General features: G+C 49.5%; 1 protein-coding gene across 1 annotated transcript in view; it reads left to right on the top strand.

Annotated features, from left to right (window-relative positions):
* LOC148116146 (H-2 class II histocompatibility antigen, E-S beta chain-like) overlaps positions 1–12,501 on the top strand; it is a 70,378-nt gene that overhangs the window by 30,755 nt on the left and 27,122 nt on the right. The window contains exons 3-4 of the mRNA XM_087884951.1: positions 2,414–2,695; positions 2,837–2,950. Coding sequence (XP_087741077.1) covers positions 2,414–2,695; positions 2,837–2,950 — 396 coding nt within the window. The remainder of the gene's footprint in view (positions 1–2,413; positions 2,696–2,836; positions 2,951–12,501) is intronic.

Genomic DNA, 12,501 nt, shown 5'->3' with positions numbered 1-12,501 from the left:
TTCTCCACAAATAACGTCTTACCATAGAATCCAATAAGATCCTTCTTCCATAAGAGGAAAACCTCCAGATCCTAAGAGAGAAAAGCCTCTTGGAGCATTTGCTCCTTCTGGAAATTATTCAATATTTTAGGGGAACCTGCAGAGATTTTGCTCTCCACATATTCAGTCTGGAGGCAAAACTTATTTTCACTCCTAAATTCTTCCCCGCAAAACCTGGGAGGATTTTCAGCTGCCACATAAGATGCATTTGGAAATGTTTTTTACTACCAAAGAGGATATTTTCATGGAGATAATAATATCCAGCTATATAATTGGTTTCTGGACAATATTTAAAGTTTATTTTTCCGCTACAAACAGCACAACATTCTTGTCATCTGGCACAGTACTTGAAATAATTCTCATTCCAATAATATTTAATATAGAGATTTCACCTGTGTGTGCTTTCTGGATTTGATTTTTACAAGAAACTCTGATTTATATCTGTGTCCTATTTTACTACATTAGGCATCAAGCTTGATATCAAAAAGAAATCTTGAATAACATGATGTGGGGCAGCTAAAATGTACTTTGTCCTCCTGCTGTTTTAAATCAAAAGGTCTATTAAATTGGATTCCTGGATGGGCCGAGGGAGAAAGTTGTGTCCCTCGGTAGGTATTTAAAAGGAAAAAAAAAAAAACCTTTTTCCAATTCAATTAAAATCTCCAGCAACTCCCATCTGGCCAAATTGGAACCCCAAAATCTTCACACTGCAGTCTTGTAAATAAGGAGGTTTGGGATGGGCTATAAAAATAAAAATGTAAAAATACCAAAATGCAGCTTTAAAATCTGATCCTTCCATTTTCTTGCTAAAAGTCTTTTTCTCATCCAAATTTGCATTTCCTGTTTTTTTAAAAAAGGCCATTTTCAGTTTGTAAAGCCTCTGCCTTCTTTTAGCAATTCCACAAAGGCCTTTAATGTCCCAAGAGGCAAATGGGATTTTCCTGGAAAATAAAAACAACTCACACCTGAAATGCTGCTATTTGTCTGCATGGAAACCTGACCAGATCCCAGGTTGGAATTACAAATAACCATTTAAAAATGGGTTCTTCTTAAGCATTATAGAATTTACTGTTAATAAGAAAATCCCTCAAGAGAAAAAAAAATGGTTAGCAAAGGACTCTGGGCTGGAATGGATCTATTGTCAACTCTCTTGGGGGGCTCATCCAGACTGAACCCCTCCCCCCCATTAATCCATCCAAGAGTTGTGCCAGTTGGAGCATTTGCTGAAGGAGGAGACCAAGATCCCAGATCCCCTCTGGATCCCTTCCCCACTCCCTGCCCCCCTCATCCAGGGCAGAAGCTTCCCTCTGGGAGTCAGAGGGACCCCTCCCCACCTCCTTCCCCAGGAATGGCCGGTTCCTGCGGCTGGGAAGGAGGCCGGCTGGGTGCAGGCAGAGCCTGGTGTGAGGGGGGGTCTCCCTCTGAATCCCCCCAAAGCCCCCCCAGGAAGGATCCTTGAGAGAGATCATGAGATCCCCCAAAACCTCTTCTGCCCTTCCTGCTCTGAAGGGGAGATTCAGGGTCTCTCATCTTCAATGGGGGAGAAACTTTTCCTTCAGGGGATTCTGGCAGTTATGGGGAGCAAAGGGCTGCCCCCCCCCATTGGGCTCCTTTGCCCTTTCCTTCAAAATGCCTCTTTCTGTTGAGGCTGCCTAAAATTGGGGGGTTTTGCAGCCACATCACATTTTGCACTTTCCCCCCTGAAATCTTCTGCTGATTTTTTGTTTATTTCTGTATCTTGTGGATCCTAAAGGGAGAAAAGGGAAAGTGGAAGGAGAAATTTTCTCTCTCCAATTAAAACTTTTTGAAAAGTGATTGAAACACCGAAGAAAATTGGGACAAAGATCTTCTTCTCTTCTCTTCTCTTCTCTTCTCTTCTCTTCTCTTCTCTTCTCTTCTCTTCTCTTCTCTTCTCTTCTCTTCTCTTCTCTTCCCTTCTCTTTTCTCCTCTCCTCTCCTCTCCTCTCTTATCCTCTCCTCTCTTATCCTCTCCTCTCCTCTCCTTTCCTCTCTCTCTCTCTCTCTTTCTCTCTCTCTCTCTTTTTCTTTCTTTCTCTTGGCTAGCTTGGTTGATCACCTTCAGGGCTGCCCAGAGGCATTTGGCTCCGTCCTCTCTCCTCTCCTCTCTAACCTCCGCATGAAGCCGCTGGGTGAGGCCATCCGTCACCAGGGCTGGAGGTCTCCTCCGTCTGCTGATGTGATAAGGTTTCATCTCCACCTCTGGGGACCCAGGAGATGCTGAGGCTGCCCCCTCGAGGGTCCTGGAGGCTGTGGGGGGAGGGGCTGACTCGTGCTGCATCTGTCCTTCCCGTCTTCTGCGTTATTTCTTTCCTGTTGTGTCTCTCATGTGGCTCCTTCTCCTCCTTCCCTCCAGCCAAGCCCACCGTCTCCATCTCCCCCACCAAGATGGAGCCCTCTTCCCCCAACACCATCCTCCTCTGCACCGCGACGGGCTTTTACCCCGTGGAGATCGAGGTCCAGTGGCTGAAGAACGGGCGGCTGGAGGAGGAGGGCGTGGCCTTTGGGGAGGAGCTCCAGAACGGAGACTGGACCTACCAGCTCCAGGTGATGTTGGAGACCCAGCCCCAACGGGGGGACGTCTACACTTGCAAGGTGGGGCATGCCAGCCTGGAGGCCCCCATCACCATCCAGTGGGGTAAGCCCCTCCCTCCCCTCCCTCCCTTCCTGCCCTGAGAAGGGGGAGAAACCCACCCCATGGGGAGAGCTGGAATGGAGCCTCCTGGGGGAAGGTGGGCCTGATCCTCCTGCTCAGGTGAGGCTGCTTCTCCTTCCCCAGAGCCCCGTTCCTCCAGCTCTGCCAGGAGCAAACTCTGGACGGGAATCATGGGGGCCGTGATAGGAGTGGCCTTCCTGGCTGTGGGGCTCTTCTCCTACCTGAAGAGCAAGAAAGGTGAGTCTGGGGGGCTGGAGGAGAGGTGGTGGGGAGGGGACCCTCTAGGGGAGGCCTCTCCTCAAGCTTAGCAGGTGGCCAAGAGGGGCCCCTTGAGGAATATTTTTGGCAGCTTCTCTTGTTTGAGGGGCTATAAGTGAAGATCACACAACCTATGATGGGCTATCGATGGGGAGGGGTCCTGCTGAGTCCTCTAGCCCATGAAGGGTCCTGATTGAGTCTTTTTCTCCTTCCAGCAATTCCCATCCAATCTCCTGCAGGTGAGTTTCTCCTCTTCCCCCTCATCTCAACCTCTCCTAAGAGTTATAGGTGGCTTTTAAAATTCTTAAATTGTTCCTTTTTTAAAAAAATAACTTGCCTGAACAATATCTCCTGGTTGTGGATAAGAGCAGTTTTTTGGATTTTGAGCAACGTTTCCTTACAGAGATCTGAAAATGTATTGCAATCAAAAACAAAAGCGCACACAAATGCTAAAATCTTGCCCAGAATTTTTCCATGTTTTGGGAAATTGCAAAAGGGAAGGGAAGGGAAGGGAAGGGAAGGGAAGGGAAGGAGGGGGCCATTCCTTCCCATTCCTCCCTTGGGGAGGGAGCACCCTGGGTTTACATCCCCCACGCCCACCCAGTCACATTACCGCCCCACCAAGCCACGCCCACAGAACCAGTAGTAACAAATTTTGCATTTCACCCCCGGGTGACACCCATGCTACTATGCACTGTGGTATTGTAGGCCACTTCAGCAAATGGCAGGAGATCTGCCCAGCTAAACTGCTGATAATTAACATAGCATCTCAGGTATTGTTCTATCATTGCGTTCGCTCGTTCTATACCTCCGTTCGTCCTCGGGTGGGAGGTGGAGCTGATTCCTTGAGATGAACCTATCAACTTAATGAACTCCCTCCAAAACTTCTCCCTGAACTGCACCCCACCCTCCGGTCCGAGAGGATCCTTCTTGGCACCCCATACAGACTCCTTTGGGTTCATTAGTTGGAACCTGGACAGGCCCTTCTTCCTGACCCCCCTTCTCCTTGTGAGAATTCCCACAATTTCTGGCCAAGTGAGCCCAGGCTCCCCCCTTTGCTGCCACCCCCATCGTAGCCCCGTCTTCTTTCTTCATATGAAGCATCCCAGCCTTTTCCTCCCTGAAATGGGCGGATTCTCTCTCTATGTGTCCCTGCCTGTCAACCACCCCCCTGCAGTGTGGGTCTGCCTTAGGGGTGGGGATGAAAGGAAAGAAGAATATATTATTTACACTAAAAGATTCTCTTTATATTCTGATTTTCTTCCCCATCTCTTTTTCTACAGCACTCATGAATTAATCCTGCTCTCCGATGCAAAAGCATATTTTTTATTTAACAGCTGAAGACTCTTTGTCCTGTTTGCAACCTGTGAGAAATGGAGGCTGAAGGTGGCAGTTTGGGGGGAGGAGGAGAATGGCAGCCTGGACCTTCTCCTGCTGAGACACACATATACACCCCAGCTTCCTTTCAGGGCCGCTCTTTCTTGTGAGGGAGGGGTGGAGACCATCTAGACTGTCCCCAGGGATGCTAGGCGGACCTGTCACTCCAGACCCCTCAACTCTCCAGGCTTTGAACCCACAGCAGCTTCATCTACATTGTTCTTCCTCCCACTCCCTTCCCTTCCCTTCGCTTTGCTATAAAAGAATAAACTTCAGATGTAAGAAAACCCTGGAATCCTCCCTTCCTTCCTCTTCCTCCTCTTCCTTTTTGCTGCCCCCGCAGGAGGCTCCTCCCTCCGTTGCCTCTGGATCCACCATCCAGGCTACTTTTGGTCCGAAGCCAGAACTGGTTCAGGAGGAGGGTGGGCAGATCCAGGGAGGCGAAGGGGCAGGACCCCCCCTTTCTGCTCAGAGGCCCCCTTGCTCTGCTTCCCCTCAAGCCCCCTTTGGAGGAGCAGAAGGGCAGCAGGCACGGTCCTCCCTGAGCGTTTGTGGGGAGCCATTGGGGGGCACCCGAGACTCCCCTCCATTCACCCAGCCATTTCAGCCATTTCCCTCCTTCACAACTGGAGGGTCCTGCCCCATTTGGGCACCCAATGGCTCCCTCCCTCTTTGGGGCTCAGATTCCAATGGTATAGAGTCTCCTGCTCGATGGTATAAAGGGTGTAAGTTTGAGCAGGAGGTTGGACTAGATGACCTCCAAGGAATCCATCTGAAGCCGTTCCTGGTGCAGAAGACATTGCCACGGAGGGGAAGACCTACTCTCTGGGGAAAAGGGGGGGGAATTCAATGAGGCAGCCCTGAGTGGAAGACCCCTCCCTTCTCCCCAGCACCTCTAGATGCCCATAGACAGCCCTCCAACTGAGCCTCACCCCCTCCAGAGGTCATCCAGACTGACTCTGCAGGACTCCAGTGGCCTCCATCACTGAGGCAGGATTTCCCCCTCCCCTTCCTCATCTGGGGTCTTGGGGCCACCACAGGAAAAATAATTATAAGAAATAACCAACAGAAGAAAGAAAAACCTCCTTCAATGCATTTGGGTTGATATAAAAGGGGAGAAAAGAGGGATGGGGGAATATTCGGAGCCTCCCAACCAACCAGAGGAAAGAGATGGAAGTTTCTGTTACTTAGCCGAGGCCCGGAGGAAGCTCCCCCCAAGAGTCATGGGGGGCTTGGACTCCCCTGGCCTCACCTGGGAGGCAGGTTCTGGGCCTGGTGGAAGAGGAAAGAGGCTCCTGGGAAACCCAGCAGACCAGAGGCCGCCTTGGAAGCAGCCCCCCCTCCTCTCCCCCCATACGGGGCCTTTGCCACCAGGGGAGGGGAGACCCTGGACGGGGCCTTCTCCAACCCCCAGGGAGCCTTTACGGCCGCCCCTCCCCCTCCCCCTCCTCCTGGCCCCTCCGATCCTCTCTCTGGGAGGCTCCGGTCAGCAGAGAAGCCTTTAAGGTTCATCAGAGAGGACCCAGGAGAGAACTAGGGAGACTGTGGCCGGCAGAAGCCATGGAGGCTCTACGGGGAGATTCCTTCAAGGGCAGAAATTGGAAGGTATTTAAAGAGGCTGCAACGAATGGAGAAGACACTGATGGGAACGAATAAGCTTCTACTGTCTCTGCTTATATTCAAAATATAATGGTTGGAGTTATCTATCCATTCATCCATCTACAGTATATATATGTCTGTCTGTCTGTCTGTCTACCTAGTTACAGTATCTATATCACCTATGTATCTGCAGTATCTATCACCTATTTATATCTGTCTGTCTGTCTGTCTACCTATCTATATCTATCTATCTATCATCTATCTATCATCTATCTATCTATCTATCTATCTATCTATCTATCTATCTATCTATCTATCTATCAAATTTATGTAGCCACCCATCTCACAACAAGTGACTCTGGGTCACATACAACAAAAATCAAAACAGGTATTTACATGAAAGTATTAAAAAATATTTTAAAAAGAAGGAATATTGGGCGAAGAGCCATTGTAACTTCTAATGGTCACTAAATGAACCGTCATAAGTCAAGGACTCCTTTCTTCAATGGGCTTTAACTGAGGGAGAAAAGGACCAGAGAGCTATAATGAGGTGGTGGGGGGAAGGGCCCCTTCAGCCGCCTCCAATGGGGCAGAGGACCTTGTGGCTGCCCGACCTGCAGACTCAGCCATGGGGCGGAGGAGGAGGAGGAGGGGAGTCCCTGAGGGAGAATGGAGGCTTGTTGCCTGCTGGATCCTGGCCAGGTCCTCAGTTCCGCTTCGGAGGAGCCCAAAGCTTCAGGCTGGGGAAGCGAAGCCCAAGCGCCTCTGCAGCTCTTGGGGGATGGAGAAGGAAGGGCTGCTCTGTGTGTGTGTGTGTGTGTGTGTGTGTGTGTGTGTGTGTGTGTGTAAGAAAGAACTTGGAGAAGAGCACAATATTTGGGGGGCTGGAAGCATGAAAGGGGCCCAGAGGTTCTGGGTCAGGCGGGGGATGGAGGCCCCACAGAGGCTGCCTGGATCTGGGGCTGACTGTGTGTGAGTGGCTGTGTCAGAGACACAACTGTGGGGCAGATGCGGACTTCAGCTGCTGGGGGGGGACCTGGCTCTGGGCTGCTGAGGCTGGTGCTGGGCCAGGGGGGGAGTTTGACCCCTCCAGCCCCCCCATCCCTGGAAAGGACCCAGGCCACCTCTGGACCCCCAAAGCTCTTGAAACAGGATCCGGAATTCAGGATCTCTCTAAGCCGCCTTTGCGTAACTGAGCAGAACCCGAATCTCCCGCAAAGACTAGAAAAAAAGTTTTCTATGGATGAAGTGAAAGAGGAGAAGAAGAAACAGAAGGTCTCCTTTTGGGATAGTTTGGGGGGGGGAGAGATTTCCAGACTGTGATGGTTAAAAGGCTGTAATCCTATAGTGGAGGAAATAGGATCCCTGAAGTCCCCAGGATTTCTATTAAAATTCCAGGTTATTCTATAAATTATAAATTTATTCTTTGGTTTAATATACTGTCCCTCCGTCCATCCTTCCTAAATAATCCTGAAACCTTTTCCAAGGAAGAAAATCCGCTCAGATCCTCTGACACATCATATCCGTGGATTTTCTTCTCCTTTTGGGAAAATGTTTCCTCCAACTTCCCTCCAGAAGAACTAAATTCATCTCAGAGGCTGATTCTTAGGACTTGGGAGTCCCAGGACTGATTCCTTTCCCCGTAAAATCCCCTTTTCTCTCACGATCCTTTGCAGGCAAAAGGTTGAGTTCCCTGGCAAAGAACCAAAGGGAGGAAAGGAGAATCTGCTCCTTCATAACATAAAATGTTTCTGAGATTTATGGAGCTTAAAGGTTTATTTCAAATCACGGCAGAGATTTGGAAAGGAGGGAAAAGCTGCATTTATGTGGAAACGATATTTCTCTTCAAAAGACGTTTTTTATGAACACACCTACAAAAGTTGGAGGGACTTAAGGAGAAAAACACCCTCAAAATTTCCAGGGAGGAAAAAATGCCTTGAGGGTCTTTGGCTGAGAATTGGGGGGGGGGACGGAGGAAGAGCCGCTGCTCAGACGGGGGACCTCCCTGAATTCTGGGCTTGGGCCGGAAGAGAAGGGGGGATGGGGGGTCTTGGCTGGGCTCTGGGTGGGGGGAAACTCCACTTGGGACCCTTCCTGGAGGGGAAGACCACTCCTGCCCTTGGGATCTCCCTCGCTCACTTGGGGTCTCACAAGCAGATCCAGAGTGGGGCAGCGTCTCCAGGGATCGCCCCGCAACTGACAGAAGCCGAAGCCCAGAGAAGGTTGAGCAGCCTAGAAGGGAAAATGGGATCATCCTCCGAGGAGGATCCGACCTGGAAGGGATCAGGAGGGATTTCCTGACCCTGAGAACCAATGAATCAATGGAGCAGCCCCCCACCTGGAATTGTGCGGGGAGGAGGGGGGGCTGCATCCCTGGAGGCCACGGGGTTGGACTAGAAGATCTCTAAGGTCCCTTCCAGCCTTTGAGTCTCCCCATCGGCTCTCCCCCCCCAGCCTTCCACCCACCCACCCCCTCCTGCTTGTGGGGGGAGGGGGAATAAAGCCTGGGACTGGCCATTTCATTTTTCATTTTCATTTTATTTGATTTATATACTGCCCTACTCCCGAAGGACTCAGGGCAGTGAACAGGCACAAGATAAAACACATAGAATACAAAAATATAAGAGCAGAAGTAAAATCGAATTAAATCAATTTAGCCCAAGACAAATTTAAAACCCCAAGTTAAGAACAAATTAAAATTTACATTAAAAGAGGAAGCAGCCGGAGACCCTCCAGACTCTGGGCTGAACCCCCGACAGGCTCCGCTCCAGCAGTCCTTCAGGGGGAGATTCTTCCCCCCCCCATCTGATTCAACACCCCCCCCGCAATTGAGCTCCACAGCAGCCATTCTGGAACCCAAACCGGCCTAAACCCCACAGCGCTGGGGGTCAGACCTCCCCTCCGGCAGCCCCTGTGCCAGGAAGGAAGGGGGTCAAAGGTCAGAGGCTTCCTGGGGGTTTCACCTGGGGGCCAGGAAATGTGGGGAGGGGTCAGTGTGCATGTGTGTGTGTGTTTGTGTCCACAGTCACCAACTCATCCCCACCCCCTGCAGAGTCCAGAGTCTCTATTACTGGACATGCTGACTGCAGCAAGAATTCCTTCCATGGAAAGAAACCTCCAGGATGGAGGAAGGGATGGAATGAAAAAGTGGGCAGAGATGGAGAAATAAACTTTTTGAAAGAAGAGATTTCCAGCTGTTTTTCTACCTGGAAGCCCCTTCTGGGCTTTGGGCAGAAAAAAATGAAATCTGGACTTCTGGGATTTACTGATTAAGTTAAGTGGTTGGTATAGAAATGGTTAATATTTACTTACAGAAGAAATAAAAACAGAGACTAGATGGGAGATTGGAGGAGAATCATGGAGGGGGGAGGGGGAAAAAGGAAGACGGAGCTGGCATGAAAGACCCCCCAGATTGCAGCCCCCCAAGACTGAAGGGATTCCCCTCCCCCACTTTCTCCGCTTCTCTCTCTGCGCCGAGCTCTCTCCTGCATCGGGCGAAGTCAAGGGAGGCTCTGCCCGGAGACCGATGACGCTGCAGAAGGGAGGATTCCCATTGGTCCTCCTGCTCTTTCTGGACTCTCCCTCTTCCGAAGTCCGGGGAAAACTCCTCCCCCCCTCCAGACCCTCCGATTCCTCCTCTGGGGCTGGGAGCGTCTTTCTCCCCCCTTTGGGGCGCTTGTGGGGAGCCTCCATGGCTTTGGCTGGGCTCCCCCTGATGCTGCTGCTGGGGGCGCTGGCCCGGATCCCCGGGAGCGAAGGGGGGGAGGAGACCCCCGGTAAGGAGGGGGCTGGAGGGGGCTGGGGGGAGGAGGGGGCTGGGAAGGGGGAAGGAAGCCTCCAGCAGCCTCGATCTCTGCGTGGTCTCCTCCCCCTTCCTCCCCACAGCCCCCCCCCAGGAGGACGGAGAGGGACCCTAATCCTAACCCTTCCCCCATGTAGCCAGGTGGGGGTCGCAGCCTCTCCTGTGCCTGGGTGGGAGGGGGCTGCATGGAAAGAGGAAGGGGAGGAAAAGCGAAAGAGGGAAACTGAGGCATTTTCAGCCCTGAATCCCCAGAAGGGAAAAGAGGCATTGGGCTTCTTCAGAAACTTCACTTTTTCTCCTGAATCTCAGATTTGGGGCTTTGGAGGTCAGGCAAGAGGGGGGCTTCGGGCCCTTCTGGGGGAGACCCTGAATTTGAGGAGGAGAGCAAGAATCCCCATAATTCCCCTGGAGGGGAGGGGGGAGGGAGAAGGAGGGGCGGGAGACCTTCCCTTTGAGAGGCTCTTTTTGGGGAGGGGGAGAGGAATCAGGAGTCCCCCAAAGGGAGGGAGCTGGGCTGAAAATTCGGGGGAAGGAGAAAGGGGGGAGACCCCGGGAGAGTCGGTCTAGATGTCCTCATTGTGGCCCCTCCCCAGATCCCCTCCCAAAGGAAGAGAGAGTGGGGGGGATGGAAGCTACTTTCCCTCCGCCCCCCCCCCATTCCTGCCCCTTGAGATCCAACCTTCCCTGCAGAGACTGAATGGGATCGCTGGACGGTTGAGCTTCTGCCTGCCTTTTCCCACCCCTCCCCCTCTTTCCTCCCCTCCCCCCTCCAGACCCCCCAGCGAGTCTGCCTTCCTCTCTGGGACTGAGAGAGTTCCCCTTCCCTCCTCCAGGGGGCGTCTTCCTCCATTACCTCAAAGGAAGGTCCCCCGCCCCGCCCCCTTCCCACGTGGGTCCCCCCTCCTCTCCCAGCGGCTGGGAACGATGGGCCCTGGAGTCCCTCCTGACGGCTTTCTTCCTCCTCCTCCTCCCCGCAGCCCATTTCCTGCAGCAGAGGAAGTGGGAGTGCCGCTTCCTCAACGGGACGCAGCGGGTGAGATACCTGGAGAGGGGCATCTACGACCGGCAGGAGACCGACCGCTTCGACAGCGACCTCGGGAAGTACGTGGCCGTCACTCCGTTGGCTCAGCCCAGTGTGGACGCCTGGAACAGAGACGAGCAGTTCATGCAGTTCAAGAAGGCCGAAGTGGATCGCCTCTGCCGGCACAACTACTGGGTGGACAGCTACCAGGCGCCCAAGAGGGAGGAGCGCCTGATTGGCCGGAGAAGTGAGTTTTAAATCTGTTCTTGGGCCAAATTGTTTAATTCGGTTTTATTCTGCTTTTAAATTTTTGTATTTTTTTTTTTTTATAAATAATTTTTATTGAATATAAATATTAAAAAAGACATACGTAACATATACACAACGAACATTTATACAACATATACACAAAAAGAATATAATTTCTTCTTAAGCATTTTTTCAGAGTGACGTTCTACAATTCTACTTATAATATATTCCTTCACCTTTCTGTAATCTAATAATATTTTTATTACATATATATGTATCAATCGGTAATATATCCCCTATATTTTTTGTGTATTTCTAATTTTTAACCAATTATACCAACTATTCCATATTTTATAATAGTCTGATTCTTCTTTTTCTTGTAATTCTTTGGTTAACCTATCCATTTCAGCGCATTCTAAAATTTTCCCTATTACTTCTGTTTCACTTGGTATTTTTTCTTGTTTCCAATTTCTTGCGTAGATTATTCTTGCAGCAGTTAATATGTGAATTGTAAGATATTTAATATCCTTAGGGTATGATTTGTTAAATATTCCTAATAAAAATGTTTCTGGTTCTTTTTCAATCTGTGTTTTTGTTATTTGTTCCAACCATTTTTTGATGTTAGACCAAAATTTCTTTGCTGCCGGGCATGTCCACCATAAATGATAGAAAGTCCCTTGTGCCTTTTTGCACTTCCAACAAATTGGGCTATTTTTAGGTTGTATTTTTGCCAATCTGGTTGGAGACATATGCCACCGATAAAACATTTTCAGTTGGTTTTCCTTGTACGCCGTTGCTTTCGTTAACTTTAGATTTTCCTGCCAGAACTTTTCCCATTTTTCCAAAGGTATTGTGTGTTTGATATTTTGAGCCCACTTGATCATCGTTTCTTTGACTGTCTCTTCTTCCAATTTATAGCGTAGGAGAAATTTATAAATTCTACTAATTAATTTATTTTCTGAATCTAATATAATTTTATCTATTTCTTGTTTTTGATTGTAAATTTCATATGTTTTTATATGCTCTCTATATTTAGATTGTATTTGAGTGTAAGTCCACCAGTCTATTCCTCTGTGTAAATCTGTCTCCAATTGTTGTTTTGTCTTTAGTTTGCCTTGATAGTCAATTATATCTTTATATCTAATTATTTTTGTCTTATCTGTTAAGTTTGGGTGCCTAATTGATTCAGCCGGTGCTAGCCAATTTGGTATCTTCATATAATGTTGTTTTTTAATTTTAAGCCAAATTTGTAATAGTGAGTTCCTTATTGTATGTGTTTTAAAATATGAATGTGTTTTGTATTTCTCATCCCACATAAAGGAGTGCCAGCCAGTTTGAAGTTCGTGTCCCTCAATTGTTAAAATTGTAGAGTCCTTTAATTCTATCCAATCTTTGACCCACGATAGTACTGCTGCTTGGTAGTATATCTCCCAGTCAGGGAGTGCAGCTCCTCCCCTATCTTTTGTATCCTGAAGCAGTTTA

The sequence above is a fragment of the Pantherophis guttatus genome, chromosome 2, assembly GCF_059756535.1.
Source record: "Pantherophis guttatus breed Tessera chromosome 2, ASM5975653v1, whole genome shotgun sequence".
Lineage (NCBI taxonomy): Eukaryota > Metazoa > Chordata > Lepidosauria > Squamata > Colubridae > Pantherophis > Pantherophis guttatus.
The sequence above is the reverse complement of the archived record's forward strand: the minus strand, read 5'-3'. Positions and strand labels throughout refer to the sequence as shown.